Source organism: Propithecus coquereli, unplaced genomic scaffold (assembly GCF_000956105.1).
Source record: "Propithecus coquereli isolate 6110/MARCELLA unplaced genomic scaffold, Pcoq_1.0 Scaffold10, whole genome shotgun sequence".
NCBI lineage: Eukaryota > Metazoa > Chordata > Mammalia > Primates > Indriidae > Propithecus > Propithecus coquereli.
In genome coordinates, this window is record NW_012133858.1 from 2,557,846 (window position 1) to 2,580,048 (window position 22,203).

Genomic DNA, 22,203 nt, shown 5'->3' on the forward strand with positions numbered 1-22,203 from the left:
AAAAAAAAGAAAGAAAAAAACCCACAAAAAACGACCCCTTTACTCTGCCTGGAGGCAGAGGCAGGTCCTTTGGCGCGATGCGTGGGTAGGGGTCAAGTCGCCTGGAGGAGGGGCTAGTTATGTTGTCTCAGATCACAGCTATACAAAAAATTTGAAAGAAAAAAAAATGGCCCCTTTACTCCGCCTAGTGGCAGAGACTGGTCCTTTAGTGCGGTGTGTTGGGGCTGAGGTTGAGTTGCCTGGCAGAGGGGGACTTATGTGTCCCGGATCACAGTTCTATAATCAGTCTCCCTCAGTTCGCCCTCAGTTCCCCGTCACCTTTGCGGACAGCACCAGTGACTGAATGGAACAGGGCCGCTGGAGACTGCCTGGAAACTCAGCAGAAATATCGCTCTTTTTCCCTTTTCCACCCTTTCAGAGGCGGGGCTTGAGTCTGTGGCTGGGGCAGACTGTCCGCAGATGCGGGATAAAAAGTGGCTGCGCGCGCTACTCTCCTCGTCTCTCCTCCTCGCAGGGTGCAACCAGCTATGCCGCAGAGGCAGTGGCTATGACTCAGGCGGATGCCTGGGCAACAAGTCCCCGTGGTCACAGGCTTTGGGTTCCCTGAATTGCGGCTGCCCACCCACTGCTAGTCAGCGCTGAAGCCGACTGCACCAGGAAGGCGTCTGGAGCCGGGTCTGCCATTGCCGACTCCCAGAGCTGCCTTCCAGGGCCACCCGCTGAGCCCACTGCGCCCCCCTACACACGGCGACTCTGAACCGATCCGTGGGAGGACTCTGTGCTGTGTCCCTCCCAGCGCCCGCCAAACTGTCAGTGATTTCCACGGGCAGAGCCTCTTTTATGGAGTTCCCCTCCCCCGATCTAGTCCTGGCGGTCTCCTGTGGCAAGAAGCTGCCTCCAAACTCTCCTCTGTGGGCTCGGGCAGTGTCCGATCTGGGGAGCGCCTGCTTGGGCCAGTCCCTCCCCTCTGATGCTGACCCAGCGCCGCACTCCAGCGCATTCAAAATGGACCCCGCTCCTGTCTCGGCTCCCCACCGCTTGTCAGTCTGTGCTACCACTTCACACTGACTTCTAGCACTTCCCTGCCTGCGTGGGAGTGGGGTTTGGTAAAGGAAGAGTCGTCTTCCTGTGAGTCAGATCTCACTCACTGCCCGGGCCAGCCTGCCGCCGGGCGCGGCCGTCCCACGCTGCCCTTCCCCTTTGTCCCACACTCTCCGGTAATTTGCAAGTGCTTTTCCAGTTCGCCTTATTTTATCCGCAGGACTGCTTGTCCCTCGCTGATTGTCTGTACATTCACGAAGCTGATCCTGTAGGGGAGCACCTCACTCGCGTGTGTCCACACCACATTTTCTTTATCCACTCATGAATTGATGGACACTGAGGTCAATTCCACATCTTGGCAGTTGTGAATTGTGCTGCAATAAACATTTGAGTGCAGGTTTCTTATTGATACAACAACTTCTTTTCCTTTGGATAGATACCCAGTAGTGGGATTGCTGGATTGAATGGTAAGTCTACATTTATTACTTTGAGGAGTCACCATCCTGTTTTCCATAGAGGTTGTACTAATTTGCAGTCCCACCAACAGTATGTAAGCATTCCTTCGCATCTATACCAGCATCTATTGTTTTTCGACTATTAAATTATGGCCATTCTGACATCTTATTGTGGTTTTAATTTGCATTTCCCTGATGATTATTGATGTTGAATGTTTTTTCATGTTTTTTGGCCGTTTGTCTATCTTGTTTTGGAAAACTGTTCATATCTTTTGCCTACTTTTAAAGGTGGTGGTTTGTTTTTTTTCTTGCTGATTTGTGTGAGTTCTTTGTAGATTCTGGATATTAACCCTTTGTTAGGTGTATAATTTGTGAACTTTTTTCAACTCTGTAGGTTGTTTATTTACTCTATTGATTATTTAATTTGCTGTGCAGAAGCTGTTTAATTAAGTCCCATTTATTTATTTTTGTTTTTACTTTATTTGCCTTTGGAGTCCTAGTGTTAACTTCTTTGCCTAGGATGATGTCTAGAAGAGTTTTTCCTGTGTTTTCTTCCAGAATTTTTATGGTTTCATGCCTTACATTTAAGTTGTTTATTCATCTTGAATTAATTTTTGTATATGGTGAGAAATAGGGTCCTGATTCATTCTTCAGCATGTGGCTATCCACTTTTCCCAGCACCATTTATTGAATAGGACTTCTTTTCCCCAGTGTTGTTATTTGCTTTGTCAAATATCTGTTGGTTATAGGTAGATGGTTTTATTTCTAGGTTCTCTATTCTGTTCCATTGGTCCATGTCTCTACTTTTATAGCAGTACCATGCTATTTTGGTTACTATAACTTTGTAGTATAATTTGAAGTCAGGTAATGTGATGCCTCCAGATTTTTTCTTTTTGCTTAAGATTGCTTTGACTATTGGGACTTTTTTTTCTTTCCAAATGAAGCTTAGGATTATTTTTTTCTAGATCTGTGAAATATGACATTGGCATTTTGACGGGGATTGCATTGAATCTGTAAATCACTTTGGGCAGTATGGACATTTTAATAATGTTGATTCTATCAATCCATGTGTATGGGACGTTTTTCCATTTGTTTTTGTTATCGATGATTTCTTTCATCATTGTTTTGTAGTTGTCCTTATAAAGATCTCTGACCTTCTTGGTTAAGTATATTCCTAGGTATTTTATTTTCTTTGTATCTATTGTATATAGTATTGAGTCCTTGATTTGACTCTCAGCTTGACTGTTATTAGTATATAAAATGCTACTGATTTGTATACATTGATTTTGTAACCTGAGACTTTCTGAATTTATTTATCAATTCTAGGAGTCTTTTGGTGGTGTGTTTAGGGTTTTCTAGATACATGATCATCTTGTCAGTGAACAGGGATAATTTGTCCTCCTCTGTCCGTATTTGGATACCCTTTATTTCTTTCTCTTGCTGGATTGCTCTGACTAGGACTTTAGTACTATGTTGAATGGAAGTGGTGACAATGGGAAACCCTTGTCTTGTTCTAGTTCTTAGGAGAAATGCTTTCAACTTTTCCCCATTCAGTATGATGTTGCCTATGTGTTTATCATATATGGCTTATATAATTTTTAGTTATGTTCCTTCTATGCCTAGTTTGTTGAGGGTTTTCGTCATGAAAGGGTGCTGGATTTTATTGAATGTTTTCTCTGTATCTTGAGATGATCATGTGGTCTTTGTTTTTGTTTCTGTTTATGTAGTGAATCACATTTATTAATTTGTGTATGTTAAACCATCCTTTCATCCCTGGGATGAAACCCACTTGATCATGGATTATCTTTTTGATGTGCTGTTGAATTTGGTTTGTTAGTACTTTGTTGAGGATTTTTGCATCTATGTTCATATGAGATATTGGTCCATAGTTTTCTTTTTTTGTTGTGTCCTTTCCTGGCTTTGATATCAAGGTGATACTGGCTTGATAGAATAAGTTAGGGAGGATTCCCTCCTTCTTGATGTTATAGAATAGTTTATGTAGGATAGGTGCCAGTTTTCCCTGTAGGTTTGATAGAATTCAGCTGCAAATCCGTCTGGTCTGGAGGTTTTATTTGTTGGTAGATTTTTTTTATGACTGCTTCAATCTTGCTGCTTGTTATCGATCTGTTCAGGAATTCTATGTCTTCCTGATTCAGACTTGAGAGGTTGTGCGTTTGCAGGAATATATCCATTTTCTCTACATTTTCTAGTTTGTGCGTGTAGAGATTTTCTTAGTATTCATGGATGATACTTCGTATTTCTGTAGTATCAGTTGTAATGTCTCCTTTTTCATTTATGATTGAGCTTATTTGGATCCTTTCTCTTCTGTTTTCGGTTAATGTAGCAGAGGTCTGTCAATTTTGTTTATCTTTTCAAAGAACTAATTTTTTGTTTCATTGATCCTTTATAGTGTTTTTTTTTTTTTTTCATTTCTATCTTGTTCAGTTCTGCTCTGGGCTTTATTATTTCTTTCCTTCTACTACCTTTGGGTTTAGTTTGTTCCTTTTTTTCTAGTTTCTTGAGGTATGACTTTGGGTTGTTAATTTGTGATCTTTCTGTCTTTTTGAAATAAGCATTTAAAGTTATGAATTTCCCTCTTAGCACTGCTTTAGCTGTATCCTATAGATTTTTGGATGCTTGTATCATGATTGTCATTCAGTTTGAAAAATCTTTTCATTTCCTTCTTAATTTGGTAATTGACCCAAGGATCATGCAGCAGCAGGTCATTTAATTTCCATGACTTTGTGTAGATTTGAGAGTTCTTGTAGTTGATTTCTAGTTTTATTTCACTGTGATCTGAGAAAATACATGGAATGATTTTGATTTCTGATTTGTTGAATTTGTTTTGTGAGCTAATATATGATCTATCTTGGAAAATGTCCCATGTGCTGATGAGAAGAATGTATATCCTGCTGTTTTGGGATAGAATGTTTTGTAGATGTCTGTTAAGTCCATTTGTTCTAGAGTCTTGTTTAAGTTCAGTGTTTCTTTGTTGATCTTCTTCCATGATGATCTGTCTAGTTCAGTCAGTGGAGTGTTGAAGTCCCCAGCAATTATGATATTGCTGTTTATTTCTTTGCTTAGATCTTGTAGTATTTGATTTGTGAATCTGGGAGCTCCTACGTTAGGTGCTTATATATCCTTGGGTCAATTACCAAATTAAGATGGAAATGAAAAGATTTTTCAAACTGAATGACAATCATGATACAAGCATCCAAAAATCTATAGGATACAGCTAAAGCAGTGCTAAGAGGGAAATTCATAACTTTAAATGCTTATATCAAAAAGACAGAAAGATCACAAATTAAGGATTGTTCTATCTTCTTGCTAAATTGCTCCCTTTATCATTATATAGTGACTGTCTTTTTAAAAAATCATTATTGATTTAAAGTCTATTTTGTCTGCTATGAGACTTGTTCACTTTTGATTTCCATTTGCATGGAATATTTTTTTCCCATCCCTTTACCTTGAGTCTATGAATATCCTTGTGAATTAGATAGGTTTACTGAAGACAGCAGATACTTCATGTGTGTTTTTTCATCCATTCAGCCAGTCTATATCTTTTAAAAGGAGAATTAAGACTGTTTACTTTCAAAGTTAGTATGGATATGCGAGACACTGTTCTATTCATCCTGTTGAATGATACCTACTTGCTTTGTTTTATCCCTTGAGTTCCTGTTTTATAAGAGCTGTGAGTGTTAACTTTCATAGTGTGCTTTCATATTGGTGGATTTCGAATGTTCTCTTCCATGTATAGCATGCTTTCAAGCATTTCCTATAGGGTAGGTCTAGTGGTGGCAAATTCCCTTACTGTTTGCTTGTCTGGGAAAGACAGTATTTCTCCATCATTTATGAAACTTGTTTGTACAGGATGCAAAATTCTTTGCTGGCAGGTATTCTGTTTAAGAGGAGTGAAAATGGGACCCCTATCCCTTTTGATTGGAAAGGTCTCTGCTGAGCTGTCTGCTGTTAGTCTACTGGGTTTTCCATTATAAGTAACTTATTGCTTTTATCTCACAGCTTGTAGGATTTTCTTCTTCACTTTGACTTTGGTCAGGCTGATGACTATATTTCTTTTTTTTTAAATTTCAGAATTTAATGAGGTATATACGTTTGGGTTAAATAATTTGCTTTTGTACAGTTTGAGTCAAAGTTATAAGTTTGCCCTTCAGTCACTTAGTGTGCATTGTACCCATTAGGTGTGAATTTGCTCATCCCCTCCTCCTCCCTCCCACCTACTTGATTTCCCTTGAATTTTACTTTCATATATGCACATAAATGTTGATCAATTAGTTCCAATTTTGTACTGAATACATGTGGTATTTGTTTTTATTTTCTTTGATGCTATTGTTAAAGGTATTGCATTTTTTATTTGATTCTTAGCTTGTCTGTTATTGGTATATATGAAAGCTACTGATTTGTGTGCATTGATTTTGTAGCCTGAGACTTTGCTGAATTTATTTATCAATTCCAGGAAGCTCTTGGTTGAATCTTTGGGGTTTTCTAGATATTGTATCATCAGCAAGGAGTGGATAGTTTGACCTCTTCTTTTCCACTTTGGATATCCTTGATTTCCTTCTCTTGTCTGATTGCTCTGACAAGGACTTCCAGCACTATGTTGAATAGAAGTGGTGATAGTGGGCAACCTTGTCTGGTTCCAGTTCTAAGCAGGAATGCTTTCAAATTTTCCCCATTCTGTATGATGTTGGCCTGTGGGTTTATCATATATGGCTTTAATAATTGTGAGGTATGTCCCATCCATGCCTATTTTGTTAATAGTTCTTATCATAAAAGTGTGCTGGATTTTGTGAAATGCCTTTTCTGCATCTATTGAGAGGATCATATAGTCTTTGTTTTTGCTTTTATTTATACGGTGAGTTACATTTATAGATTTGCATATGTTGAACCATTCTTGCATCTCTGGGATGAAGCCCACTTGGTCCTGGTGAATTATTTTTTTGATGTGCAGTTGAATTTGGTTTGGTAAGATTTTATTGAGAATTTTTGCACCTATATTCATAAGGAATATTGGTCTGTAGTTTTCTTTTTTGTGGTGTCCTTTCCTGGCTTTGGCATCAAGGTGATATTGGCTTCAAAAATGAGCTGGGGAAGATTCCTTCCTTCTCAGTGTTATGGAATAATTTCTGCAGGATAGGTACCAGTTCTTCTTTGTAGGTTTGGTAAAATTTGGGTGTGAACTCATCTGGTCTGGGACTTCTTTTTGTTGGAAGATTTTTTATTGCTGATTCAATTTTGGAGCTTGATATTGGTCTGTTCAGGGATTCCATTTTTTCTTTATTGAGCCTAGGGAGGTTGTGTGTTTCTAAGAATTTGTCTATTTCTTCCACGTTTTCAAGTTTATAGGCATAGAGATTTTTATAGTATTCAGAGATGATGTTTCGTACTTCCATGATATCTGTTGTGACTTCTCCTTTTTCATTTCTAATTGAGTTTATTAAAGTCCTTTCCTTTCCGCTTTTGGTTAATCTAGCAAGAGCCCTGTCAATTTTGTTTATCTTTCAAAGAAGCAACTTTTCATTTTATTAATCTTCTATGTAGTTATTTTGTTTTTGATTTCATTTAGTTCCTCTCTATCTTGGTTATTTCTTTCCCTCTGCTGGGTTTAGGTTTGGTTTGCTCTTCCTTTTCCAGTTCCTTGAGATGATTCATTATATTATTGATTTGTGATCTTTCTGTCATTTAGATGTAGGCATTTAAGGTTATGAGTTTTCCTCTCAGAACTGCTTTTGCTGTATGCCACAGATTTTGATAACTTGTGTCCCCATTATCGAGTTCAAAGAATCTTTTCATTTCTATATGAATCTCCTCCTTCACCCAATAATCAGAAATAGGTTGTTTAATTTCTATTACTTTGTGTAGAGATGAGTGTTTCTGTTAGAATTGATTTCTGATTTTATTTCACTGTAGTCTGAGAAGATACATGATATAATTGCTATTTTTATAAATTTATCGAGATCTGTTTTGTGGCCTAGGATGTGATCAATTTTAGAGAATGTTCCATGAGCCAAAGTGTTATTTGGGTGGAATGTTCTGTAGATGTATGTTAGGCCCATTTGTTCTAGAGTTTTGTTGAGTCCATTCTTTCTTTGCTTATTTTCTGTTTGTGGGATCTGTCCAGTTCTGTCAGTGGGGTATTGAAGTCCGTGGCTATTATGGCATTGCTGTTTATCATTTTGTTTAGATCAAGTAGGATTTGCTTTATGTATCTGGGCACTCCTGTGTTAGGTGCATAAATATTTAGGATTATTAAGGCTTCTTGTTGAATTGTTCCCTTCATCATTAAATAGTTGACCATCTTTGTCTTTCTTTACTTTTTTTGATTCAAACTGTATGTTATATGATATGAGAATGGGTATACCAGCTTTCTTTTGGTTTCCATTTGCCTGGAATATTGTTTTCCATCCCTTCACCTTGGTCTAAATAAGTTCTTGTGGGTTAGATACATTTCCTAGAAACAGCAGATATTTGGCTTGTATTTTTTTTTTTCCATTCAGACAGCCTATACCTCTTTAATGGGCAGTTCAAGCCACTCACATTTATTGAGAGAATTGATATTTGGGGTGGATTTTGTTCATCCTGTTGGGTAGCACCATATTGTTTTGTTTTACCTCTTTAGCCATCGTGGTATCTGTGCTCTGGACATTAGCTTTTGGCTGATTTTATACCAGTGGGTGTCTATTGCACTGGTCAGTGTATAATGCAGGTCTGAGTACTTCCTGCAGGGCAGGTCTGGTCTTCACAAATTCCATCAGCAAGTGCTTTTCTGGGAAAGTCTTTATTTCTCCCTCATATAAGAAGCTTAGTTTTGCAGTATACAAAATTCTATGCTGGCCATTATTCTGTTTTAGAAGACTGAGGATGGGTTCCCAGTTCCTTCTGGCTTGTAAGGTTTCAGTTGAGAAGTCTGCAGTTAGTCTGATAGGTTTTCCTTTGTAGATTACCTGATGTTTTCACCGTACTGCTTGTAGGGGTGCATCTTTCATGTTTACTTTGACCAGTCTAATAACTATGTGACATAGTGATTGCCTTTTCACAATGAATCTCCTGGGAGTCCTGTGTGCTTCTAGTATCTCTATATCTAGATTTCTAGCTAGGACAGGGAAATTTTCCTCAGTTATTCTCTCAAGTAAATTATCCACCCTTGTATATTTTCTTCTTCACCCTAAGGGATGCCTATGATTCTTATGTTTTGCTTCTTTACATAATTCCACATTTCTTACATGGTTTGTTCATGCCTCTCATTTCTGTGTTCTTTCTCTTCAACTGATTTGTTTAGCGTATAGGTTTCTTCAAGTGCTAGGATTCTTCTGAGTGATCCAGAATATTCTTAAGGCTTTCCACTGTATTTTGTAATTTCGTAAATGCATTTTGCATTTCCAGAATTTCTGTTTGGTTTTTCTTTAATACTTCTTTCTTTAGAGAATTTTTCATACATTTCCTGCATTGTATTTTTTCTTTTACTAATGTCATTTTGAGTTTATTTCAAATCACCCAGATTTATTCTACTCTGCAGAGAGCCAAAATCACAATAGAGCTCTTAGAATAATCAATATTTAATTAAGTTATAATTACTTATAGTAACTGCCTTTTAAATGCAAATTAAATTCTACTGTGTGACATTTTAAGAGATTATCACTTTTTCTATTAGATCACTGCATTTATATATATATATATATATATATATAAATTTCAGAATATTGTGGGGGTACAAATATTTTGGTTACATATAATGCCTTTGCCTCACCCAAGCCAGAGCTACAGTATGACCTTCCTCCATACAGTGCACTCTGTACCCAGTAGTTGTGAGTTAACCCACCCCCAACACCCCCTCCCACCTAACCAGCACCCGATGAATATTACTTCCATGTGAGCACCTTAGTGTTGATCAGTTAGTACCAATTTGATGGCAAGTACATGTGGTGCTTGTTTTTCCATTCTTGTGATATTTCCCTTTGAAGGATGAGCTCCAGCTCTATCCAGGATAATATAAGAGGTGCTGGTTCACCATTGTTTTTTGTGGTTGACTAGTATTCCATGGTATACATATACCATATTTTATTAATCCACTCATGTATTGATGGACACTGGGGTTGTTTCCATATCTTTGCAATTGTGAATAGTGCTGCCATAAACATTTGAGTGCAGATGTCTTTATTATAGAATGTCTTTTTTTCCTTTGGGTAGATGCCTAGTGGTGGGATTGCTAGATCCAATGGTATTTCTATTTTTAGCTCTTTGAAGTATTTCCAAATTACTTTCCATAGGTTTTGTACTAATTTGCAGTCCCACCAGCAGTGTGAGAGTGTTCCTATCTCTCCTCATCCATACCAGCCTTTGTTATTTTGGGACTTTTTGATTAAGGCCACTCTCACTGGAGTTAGGTGATATCTCATTGTGGTTTTGATTTGCATTTCCCTAATGATTAGAGATATTGAGCACTTTTTCATGTGTTTGCTGGCCATTATTATGTCTTCTTTTGAAAAGCTTCTGTTCATGTCCTTTGCCCACTTTTTTATGGGTTTGTTTCATTTTTCTCATTAATTTTCTTAAGTTCTATACAGATTCTTATTCTCAGCCCTTTATTGGATGTGTAGACAGCAAATATGTTCTCCCATCCTGTAGGTTGTCTAATGATAGTTTCCTTGGCAGCGCAGAAGCTTTTTAATTTGATCAGGTCCCATTTATTTATTTTTGTTGCTGCCATGATTGCTTTGGGGGTCTTCTTTGCCTAGGCTAAATTCTGTAAGAGTTTTCTCAACATTTTCTTTTAGAATTCTTAAGGTTTCACGCCTTAGGTTTAAGTCTGTTATCCATTATGAGTTAATTTTTGTGAGAGGTGAGAGGTTGGGATCCAGTTCCAATATTCTGCATGTCGTTATCCATTTTTCCCAGAACCATTTATTGAATAGAGGTTCTTTTCCCCAATGCATATTTTTGTCTGCTTTGTCAAAGGTTAGATGACAATATGAAGATGGTTTTATGTCTGGGTTCTCAGTCCTGTTCCAAAGGTCTGTATCTCTGTTCTTGTCAGTACCATGCTATTTTAGTTACTATAGCCTTGTAGTAAAGCTTAAAGTCTGGTAGACTGATGCCACCCAATTTGTTCTTTTTGCTTAAGTTTGCTTTGGCTAAACAAGGTCTTCTCTGGTTCCATATGAAGTGTAGAATTATTTTTTCTAGGTGTATAAATAATGATGATGGTACTTTGATAGGGATTACATTAATTCTGTAGGTCACTTTAAGTAGTATGGACATTTTAACTATATTGATTCTGCCAATTCATGAGCATGGTAGGGTTTTCCATCTGTTTACATCTTCTATAATTTCTTTTCTCAGTGTTTCGTAGTTCTCCCTATATAGGTCTCTCACCTATATATTAAATATATTCCTAAATATTTAATTTTCTTTGATGCTATTGTGAAAGGTGTTGCATCTTTGATTTGATTTTTGGCTTGACTGTTTTTGGTGTATATAAATGCCACTGATTTGTGTGCATTGATTTTGTATCCTGAGACTTTATTAAATTCATTTATCAATTCCAGGAATCTCTTGATTGAATCCTTGGGATTTTCTAGATATAATATTATATCATCAGCAAAGAGTGAGAGTTTGACCTCTTTTGTGCTCATTTTAACACCCTTAATTCCCATGTCTTGTCTGGTTGCTCTGACAAGGACCTCCAGCACTATGTTGAATAGCAGTGGAGATAGTGGGCAACCTTATCTGGTTCCAGTTCTAAGCAGGAATGCTTTCAATTGTTTCCCTTTCAGTACGATATTGGCTGTGGGTTTATCATATATGGCTTTAATAATTTTAAGGTATGACTCATTTATGCCAATTTTGTTAAGATATTTTATCATAAAAGTGTGTTGGATTTTGTGAAATGCTTTTCCTGTGTCTTGAGAGCGTTGTTTTTTTGGCTTCTTTGTGTTGGGTTTGTATTTTCTCTTGTGTTTCATTGAGCTTTCTTACAATCCATATTCAAAGTACTTTCATCTGTCATTTTAACCATTTCCTTTAGGTTGGTATCCATTGCTGAGGACCTATTGATTTCTTTTTGGGGTATCTTTTCACTCTGATTATTCATGTTTCCAGACTTCTTTTGCTGATCCTTCTCATCTGGCCTCTTGTTCAAGAGCTGGGAGTACTAGGGCTGGTTTATGGACCTGTCTCTGAGTCCCCAAAGATTGATCCCTGACTGTTCCAGGAAGAGGAGTTCTGGTCCTGAGTTGCCTTTAGGGTATTTTAGTAGGTTCGATGAACCTCTTGGGTTACCTCTGACCTGTTGTCTTCACCTCTTCCCAATGGAGTGTATTGAATTTATTCCCCCGGCCTCAGCTCCGAGCTGGTGGATTGCACATGTGGTTGTGAATCTGCTGCTCCCTAATAGCTTGAGACGGAAGGCACTGTGTTTAGCTATGGGGTTGTTTCCATTGTCTTTGATTGTAGTTTGTGTGGAGGAGCCAATTACCGAAGTAATCTATTTTGCCTATAGTAGGCTCTATTCCCCCAGGTGGGGTATGCAAATACCCCAATCTTTGGGAGGGCCTTGTAGGTCCTAGAGGTTTCTGGGACCCTGATCTCCCTGAGGTGGGGGGAGGAGCAAAATGGATTGTAGCTAGCGTGCTAGAGGCTGGTTGTGGGGCTTTGCTGATCCTCTGTGGGGCTCAGAGGTTGCTTATCTGGCTGCTAGGGGGAGCCACTGATATGGAATTCAGGGCTATCTCACCAAGCCTTGGGGACTACTCCTAATGGGGAAGGATCTAATCATATGATTGCTGAGGCCCCTAGCCTCAGGCAGGCTAAATCGGAGCAGGTACCCCATCTCATTACTCATTTCGATAGGGAGTGCAGCTTGATCCAAGAGTTTCATGAGCTGCCACTGGTCCCCTGGTGGGAGCATCCCTCTGGCAGAGAACTTTATATGATGTTGAATATTATTTGCTTTTCTGCATCTATATTTTTTGAAGATTTATTTTTTAAGCAGTTAGAAGTTCCCACAATTTGGTGGCTAGGGCTTGGAAAACTCAAAATTTAAATTAAAGAAAGGAAGTAACAACTAGAATATGAAGTATATGTATTTAACATCTATTTTTCCATTTCTGGAGTAAACTGTATTTGGTCATAGTTTATCATTGTTTGTATTCATTACTGGATTTGATTTATTAGTATCTTAGTGTTTTGTACCTATATTCATAAGTCTTTATTTACTTTATAATGCTTAAAACAATCTGAATGTATATATACTATTCATTCTGATGAATTTCCTGTGAAGTCACTACCACCTTCAAAATAGAGAACATTTTTATCTGTTGTGGCCCCTTGTAGCAGCCCATCTCTCTTTGTGCCCCTGGACCCAAAGCAGAAACAACTGCTTTGTTCTTTATCTCATTATGGATTATTTGTTTTGTATATAAATAGAGTCTCTATCTATCTATCTATCTATCTATCTGTATATGTCTCCTCTCTCTGAATATAGGTACCTGATGTTTAACATATTGACAGATTACTTGGGCAACTGGGGGAAGGTTTCACAATGAATTAGTGACAAGCACATTGAAACTAGGCAAATGAAAAAAAGTTAACCTCAGGGAATAAAAGCATTTGTGTAGCAAAATAAGAGCGTAGTAACAATAGAGTGTGAACGCTGTTAGGATTTATTGGGAGGATGGGAATATGGCAAGTATAGTCAATGTGTAACAGGGATGGGTGAGACAGAGAGAAGCCCTTTTTTTTAGAGTCAGTAAGTAGCAATATAAAAGTGTTTTTTGAGACATATTAGGTAAAAATAGCAAAAGAGACTGAAAAGTGGTCGCATCGGGGAAGTAGGAAATGACAGAAGGAAGGGGATAGATACTTTTAATTATCATAATATGTGCTACAGAATTAAATGACTTGTTAAGCTATGTTCATGATAAAAAATAAAACTGAGAAAGAAAAAAGCAGGATTTAAAAATTTTAAAAATTAATGTTAATAAATAAATATTCCATTTCTAGTATATCTTCCAAACATCTTATAAAATAAAGGTGGATTAGTGCTTCATTTTTTTAAATTTACTATCAAAGCTTTTAGATCTTTCAATGTGATAGTGTTCTCCTTCTTTCAAAAGATCTACGAGTCTTACTGACAAACTAGTGCCAATACCTCAATTGCCAATAACCAGTGGCATTTGTATGAGCAGGTAGTTTGCCACACTTGTGCGTGTAGAGCAATCTTACTTTTTTATTACAATATGATGCGGTTTGATAGGAACTTGTTATTTCACCATCATACTATTCCACGGTGTCATATCCCTTTCATAGTCCTCTTACTCAGTCTTTCATCCAAGAGAGCAGGAAATTATTCAGCAATTCTTTCAGTAACCCAGGATGATACCAGATTTAGGTAAGAGCTATGAACATACACACATAGTCCTAAAACACTCAATGTTCAAGTGATTTGCCTGTTATTAGAAACAAATATCATTGAAGTTGAGGAAACTTTCCCACCAATCAAAGTGGACTCTACCATTCTAGTAATAATTGGCTTTTGCTTACCAAACTGGCAAAATAATTTGTATCCCTGTGAATGTCCCTTACTACAGATACTTCATCTCAAATTATATGAATTCATGACTTACTGCACAAATTTTGAAACTTATAGTTCATTTCTAATTTCTAGATTCAAGATCTGGAAAGATTTGCCATACTCTACTCTTTACCCAAAGTATAGCATTTGTAGACCAAACCAGACAAGTGAACTAATAGCAGAAAAAGCATATATTATATAATCATAACTTTTTTTAGGTAAATCTACATAGAAGAATATTTAAATAAAATAAAATTATTGCATAAGTGAAATATTCTATCACCTGTTACACATAGGTATTTTTTTTCCCCTCTGCCTGGCAGTTTCCAATGGTTACATTTATATTATTATGTGAAACCTGGTACAATGCTTCTTGGAGTTATATGCTCAAATATAGAAATGATAGCTTTGGCACATCAGTAGTGTTTGGATATAAATATATGCTTTTTCAACAAAAAATATCAGAGAAAAATATCTCCAAATATATTTAATTTATTCAGGAATTAAAGATGAAGATTATACCTGAGATGCACAGCTATGCCAGGCCTCATATTCATCTGAAGAGGGGAGAGTAAAGGGAAGTTTTTATTGGCACAAGGAGTAGTTTACATAAGCTGCTTGGAAACAGAGTTCATTGGTTTCAGAGACAAAAAGCCAGGGTTGGTATCAGTTCATTGGTGGAGATGCCATTACTGGGCAGAAGTTCTTTCAAGGGCATCGTATCTGCATTGCTGTAGTCCTAAAGAAATAATTTTTTGTGGAGTTATTGTAGAAAGTCATTGAGATAGTCTTTATCTCAGACATGAAAGCATACTTTCCCCTTCATGCTTTCCCAGCTCTAGTTTGTTTGGGTCTGACAAAAGGTGATTTCATCCTGATATTTGCAAATTTCACAGCATGAACCATGAATATGGTTCCCTGAATTCTCATCACTAGGAAACTACTAATATAAATTGTTTCTATAGATTTTCCTATTCTATACATTTCATATAAATGGAATCATATAATATGTGACTAGCTTCTTCAGTTAGCATAATATTTTCAAGGTTCATCTGGTTGTAGCATGTATCAGTACTTCATTCTTTTTTTACTGATGAATAATATTCTATTGCATAGATATAACACATTATATTTATCTATTCATCAGTTGATGGACATTTGAGTTGTTTCTTTTTGGTTATTATGAATAATGCTGCTATGTACATTATGAAAGTTTTGTGTAGATTTATCTTTTCATTTCTCTTGGGTTTATGCCCAGGAGCAGAATTGCTGAGTCATATGCTAACTCTGTATTTCACATTCTGAGGAACTGCCAAACAATTTTCGAAAGAGGCTGCATGATTTTATATTCTGGCCAACAATATATTAGAGCTCTAAGTTTTCCACATCTTCATCAACATGTGTTAATATATCTGTTTTCTGATTGTAGTCATCCTAGTGGTTACACAGTTGTACCTTTTGTGGATATGATTTTAAACAGTTCCTTAATGGCTGGTGGTGTTGAGCATCTTATCATGTGCTTATTGGTCATTTGTGTATATTATTTGGGTAAATGTCTATTAACATCCTTTGCCCATTTTTAAATTGGGTTTCCTTTTTATTATTGAGTTTTAAGAGTTCTTTATGTATTGTGGATATGTTACTTTTCAGATGTATGATTTGAAAATATTTTTTCCCATTTTGTGGGTTGTCCTTTCACTTTCTTGATGGTATTCTTTACAAAATAAAAGTATTTTAACAGAGTTTAATATGTCTGTTTTTTTTCTTTTGTTACATGTGTTTTTGGAGTCATATTTAGGAAACCATTGCCTACCATTCTGCAATGCAGACATATGTCAAAACATCATGCTGTGCACCATAAATATATATAATTTTTGTCAATTAGAAATAAATTTTTAATAAACCATCACCTAATCTAAAGGCACTAAGATTTAAACATATGTTTTCTTCTAAGAGTTTCATAGTTTTCGCTCTGACATTTAGAGTTGTGATCCTGTGATCCATTTTCAGTTAATTTTTGTGTATGATATAAGTAAGGGGTCCAACTTAATTCTTTTGCATGTGGATATACAATTGTTGCAGTACCATTTGTTGAAAGACTATACTCATTGAATTGGCACTCCTGTCAAAAATCAATTGACTAAAAATGCAAGGATTTATTTCTGAATTTCAAATCTGTTCCATTATCTATATGTCTGTCCTTATGCCAGTACCTTATTTTCTTGATTACTATAGATTTGTACAAACTTTGAAATAGGAAAATGTGAGTTCTCCAAGTTTGTTCCTTTTCAAGATTATTTTGGTATTCTGAGTCTCTCGAATATCCATATGAATTTTGGGGTCAGTTTGTTAATTTCTGCAAAAAAAGCCAGCTAGGATTTTAACAGAGATTACATTGATTCTGAAGATCAGTTTTGGGAGTACAGCCACCTTAATTAACAATGTTAAGTCTTTTCATCCATGGATATGGGATTCTTTTCCTTTTATTTAGGTCTTCTTTAATTTTTTTAAACAATGTCTTATAGTTTTCAGGGTCCAAGTTTTGCATTTCTTTTATTCATTTTATTCCTTTGGATGCTATTTATTGTAAATAGAATTGTTTTCTTAGTTTCATTTTTGGATAGTTTATTACTAATATGTAGACATACAATTGACTTTTTTATTTTAAAAACTCTTTTTATTTGAAATCCTCATTAAAAACATAGACTGTAATCTAGTGGCAAAGTGCTGGATTTCTATTACTGATTTTGCTACATGACAGACCAAGAAATTATCTTCATAAAAACACATTGAATCAGTGACATCAACTCGAGTTTTTTATAAATCTGAAAAAAATGTCATTTTCCTTTTCTAGGCATTGCTGGAATGCTCGATCATAAAAATATATAAGATATTCCATGCCCGTATCAATAAATAGTACCCTTGGTCAATAAATGAGTGTGTGAACATTTTTTTCAAATCTTTCCACATAGTTTTCAGCAATTGTCAGGCACTGTTTTAATAAGAAATAGATCTAACAGACATGCTTGAAACAGATTCACTTGAAGAACTGTTAAAAAATGTGAAACATAACAAATGTGATATGAAATATAAATTTGGGGGGTCAATAGTATTCATTTAAATAAGCAACAGTAGAAATCTATACTTTAATTGGTCATCAAGAGCTCCAGTAGCCTTGAGAGAGCTCATGGTTGACTTTTGTACATTAATTTTGTAACCTCAGCTTGCAGAACTCCTTTGTTAGTTCCAATAATTTTTTTAGTTCATTTCTTAGGATTGTGTTTATCCAAGATTGTGTCATCTGCAAATAGTTTTATTTCCTTTTTTCCAATCTGGATGTATCTTATTTTGTTTTCTTGCCTAAATGCTCTGGATAGAACCTTCAGTACAGTGTTGAATAGAAGGGGTGAGAGTGGACATATTCGTATGGTATCTAACCTTACAAGGAAAGCATTCTTTCACGAATTAGTATGATATTAGCTGTAGGTCTTTAATACATACCATTTATTAGATTTATAAGCCAGGAACAGAATGACAGAAAAGTTGAAAGAATTGTGAACTCTCATATGTATATTCTTACCACCCTACATTTGACAATTATAATTTTGATATATTCATTTTACCATATATCTATTTATCCATCTTCCCACCCATCTATATTATTTTTTGGATGCATTTTAAAGTTGCAGATGTCAGTACACTTTAACCCTTAATGCTTCAGTATATATAACATTAGAATTCAGTATTTGTTTCTGATACTTTTTTCTTATCTTTTTTGAGGTAAAATTGAAATACCGAGAAATCACAAATTTTACTATACAATTTGATGAGTTTTAACTAATGTATACACTTGTGTAATCCAGACTTCTATGAAAATATAGAATATTACCTTTATTCAATAAAGTTACTTCATATTTCTTCCCAGTCAGTCTTCCACAAGGCAACCACTGTTCTGATTTTTTTCCCCACCATAACTTAGTTTTTATTTGGAGCTAAATATAAATATGATCATATTATATAAACTCATTTGCGTGTGGCTTCCTAGCATAATGTTTTTGAGAATCATCTATGTTGTTGCATCTATTAGTAGTTTGTTTGTTTTAATTGTTGAATAGTATTCCATTGTATGATTATCCCACAGTTGTTATACATAGGAATGGAATTGCTAAGTCATAAGACAGATATGTTTAATTTTGTAAGAAACTGCAAGACATTTTTCCAAAGTTTTTGTATCATTTTATACTCCTACTAACAATGTATGGGTTTAGATTACTCCATATCCTTTTAGACATTTGGTGGTAGTACTTTTGTTTTCTTTTTAAAATAATTTTAGGCATTCTGATGCATGTATAATGGTATCTTTTTGTGATTTTAATTTTTATTTCCCTGATTACTATTTGTATTGTTTTCTCTCTTTCAGACAGTCCGGCATGGTTTCCCTTATCAGCCCACAGCATTAGCTTTTGATCCAGTTCAGAAAATCTTGGCTATTGGAACGAGAACAGGTGCTATACGAATGTATCCTTCTTTTTTGGTTTATTATTCACTACATTTAATACCAATTACATTTATCCAAACATTCAGATAAGAGAAATATTTATGACCAAATAAAGTTTATTGTTTCTTTAGAAGTGAATAACTATTGTGACAATCTACATTGTCAAGTTTATTGGCATATTTTTGATGTCTTTGAGATGGTTATTCATGTCCCTTCTTTAATTCATGTTGGTAATTTCTGTCTTCTCTTTTTTCCTCATCAGCCTTGCTAGAAGTTTATTGATTATATTGATTTTCAAAAAGAATCAATGTTTGGTTTCATTGTTTTTCTTTATTGTTTCCTTATATTCTATTTCACTGATTTTTACTTTAATCATTTTTATTTTGCTTACTTTGCCTTTCTTTTGCTTCTTTGGGTTTAATTTGATCTTCTTTTCCCAGTTTCCTAAGTGGAAACAGGTCATTAATTTGAGAACTTTCTTCTTTTCTAATATGTGCCTATAGTGCTATAAATCCCAAATTCTGCTTTAGTGTCATCTCAATGTTTTAAATTAAACTTTTTATTTTGAGATAATTGTAGATTCACATGGAGTTGGGTGAAATAATACAGGGAAATCCATACTCTTCTACCTAATTTCTTCCAATGGTAGCATCTTATAAAACTGTAATATAATGTCACAACCAGGATATTGACATTGATACAGTCAAGATATAGAACATTTCTGTCACCACAAATATTCTTCATATTGCCCTTTTATAGCCACATCCCATCTGTCCAACCCCTAATAATCATTAATTTATTCTTCATTTCAATAATTTTGCCTCTTCAAAAATGTTATATAAATGGAACCACATAGTACAAAATCTTTGGACATTGACCTTTTTCACTCAGCACAATTGTCTGAAGATTCATCCAAGTTATTACATGTATCAATAATTTATTCCTTTATACTGTTGGGTAATAGTCCATGTTATGGATGTACCACAGTTTTAACCATTTGCCTGTTGAAAGGCATTTATGTTGTTTCCAGTTGTTGGCTATTGTCAGTAAAGCAGCTCTGAACATCTCTGTATATATTTTTATGTGAACCTAAGATTTCATATCTCTGTTATAAGTGTCCAGGAGTGCAACCAGAGGCTCATATAGTAGCTGTATATTTCAGTTTTTATTTTTTTAAGTGTATAGTTCAGTGTTATTAAATGAATTCATAATCTTGTGCAACCACCACCACCGTTCTCCATGAACTCTTCATCTTGTAAAACTGGAATTTGTCTATACCCTTTAAATGATAACTCCCCTATCCTCCCTTTCCCTAATCCCTGGAAATTATCATTCTACTTTCTGTCTCTGTAATTTTTTACTACTCTTAAGTATCTCATATAAATGAAATCATACAGCATTTGTCTTTTTTCTTGTGACTGCCTTATTTCATTTAGCATAATGTCCTTGCGGTTTATTCATGTTAAAGCATATGTCTGGATTCTCTTCCTTTTTAAGGCTGAATAATATTCTGTGTACCACATTTTGATATCTTTTCATCCATTGATGGACACTTGGGTTGCTTTCATGTTTTACCTATTGTAAATAATGCTGCTATGAACATGGGTTTACAAATATCTCTTTGAGACCTTGCTTTCAGTTCTTTTGAGTATATACTGAGAAGTGGAATTGCTGGATCATATGGTAATTATATTTTTAAATTTTTTAGAAACTACTATACTGTTTTTTATAGCAGCTATGCCATTTTACATTCCAACCAAAAGTGATTGCTTCTTGATACACAAAATTTTATAATTTTCATGAAGTCTAATTTATCAAGTTTTTTCCTTTTGTTGACTGTGGCTTTGGTGTCATATCCAAGAAATCATTGCCAAATACAATGCCATGAGGGTTTTGCCCCATGTTTTCTTCTTAGAGTTTTATAGTTTTAGGTTTTACATTTAGGTCTTTTATCCATTTTTGAGTTAATTTTGTGTATGGTGTTAGAAAAGTATCAAACCTCACTCTTTTGCATGTCTACATCCAGTTTTCCTAGCAACATGTGTTGAAAATGACTGTTGAAAAGACTGTCTTTTTCCCATTGAATGGTCTTGGCACCCTTGTCAAAAATTATTTGACCATTTAGGTGAGAGTTTATTTGTGGGCTCTCTATTCTATTTCACTGGTCTATATGTATGTCTTTATGTCAGTACTACACTATTTTGATTACTGTAATTTTGAAACTAGAGAAAGTATGAATCCTCCAACTTTGTTGTTCTTCTTCATATTGTTTTGGCTATTTGGGATCACTTGAGATTTCATATGAATTTTAGGATGGATTTTTCTATTTGGGCAAAAAACATCACTGTAATTTTGGTAGGGATAGCATTAAATCTGTAGATCTCTTTGGGTAGTATTGACAGCTCAACAATTTTAAGTCCTCCAATCTGTGAATATGGGATGTATTTTCATTTGTGTCTTTTTAATTTCTTTCAGAAATTTTCTGTAGTTTTCATTGTACAAGTCATTAACATCATTGGTTAAGTTAATTCCTAAGTATTATATTCTTTTTAATACTATTAATATAAATGGAATGACTTTCATAATTTTTTCAGATTGTTCATTATTAATATACAGAAATTCAACTGATTTTTGCATGTTGACTTTGGTTTTTGGTTTTTTAAAATAATTTTTATTGATACATAGTAATTGTATATATTTATGGGGTACATGTGATATTTTGATATACAATGTGTAATGTTCAAATCAGGGTAATTAGCATATCCATCATATAAAACATTTATCATTTTTTTATGTTGGGAATATTCCAAATCATATCTTTTAACATTTTGAAATATATAATTATTGTTAACTGTTGTCACTCTATCAAACAATGAAACTTATTCTAACTGTATTTTTGTACCTATTAACCAATTTCTTTATCGTCACCTCCTCCCTATTATTCCCAGACTCTAGTAACCATCATTCTATACTGCATCTCCATGAGATTAACTTTTTTATTTTCCACATATGAGTGAGAACATCCATGTTGTTGCAAATGATAGAATTTCATTCTTTTCTCTGGCTGAATAATCTTCCATTATGTATTTGTACCACATTTTCTTTATCTATTTATCCATTAATGGACATAATTTGCTTCCATATCTTAGCTATTGTGAATAGTGCTGCAATAAACATGAGAATGCAGATCTCTCTTCTTGATATTGATTTTCTTCCTTTTGAATATATACCAAGCAGTAGAATTGCTGGATCATGTGGTAGTTCTATTTTAAGTTTTTTGATGAACTTCTAAAATTATACTGTTTTCTGTAGTGGCTATTCTAATTTGTATTACCAAAGGAAAAGAAGACATTCTATAACAAAGACATCTGCACTCGAATGTTTATAGCCACACAAATTCACAATTGAAAAGATGTGGAAGCAACCCAAGTACCCATAAGTACATGAGTGGATTAATAAAATGTGGTATATGTATACCATGGAATACTACTCAACTACAAAAAACGATGGTGAACTAGCACCTCTTATATTTTCCTAGATAGAGATTGAGCCCATCTTTTGAAGTGAGGTATCACAAGGATGGAAAAACATGTACCACATGTACTTGCCATCAAAGTGGT

General features: G+C 35.2%; 1 protein-coding gene across 1 annotated transcript in view; it reads left to right on the forward strand.

Annotated features, from left to right (window-relative positions):
• Positions 1–22,203, forward strand: part of STXBP5L (syntaxin binding protein 5-like) — a 386,990-nt gene that overhangs the window by 43,637 nt on the left and 321,150 nt on the right. The window contains 1 exon segment of the mRNA XM_012640519.1: positions 18,506–18,603. Coding sequence (XP_012495973.1) covers positions 18,506–18,603 — 98 coding nt within the window.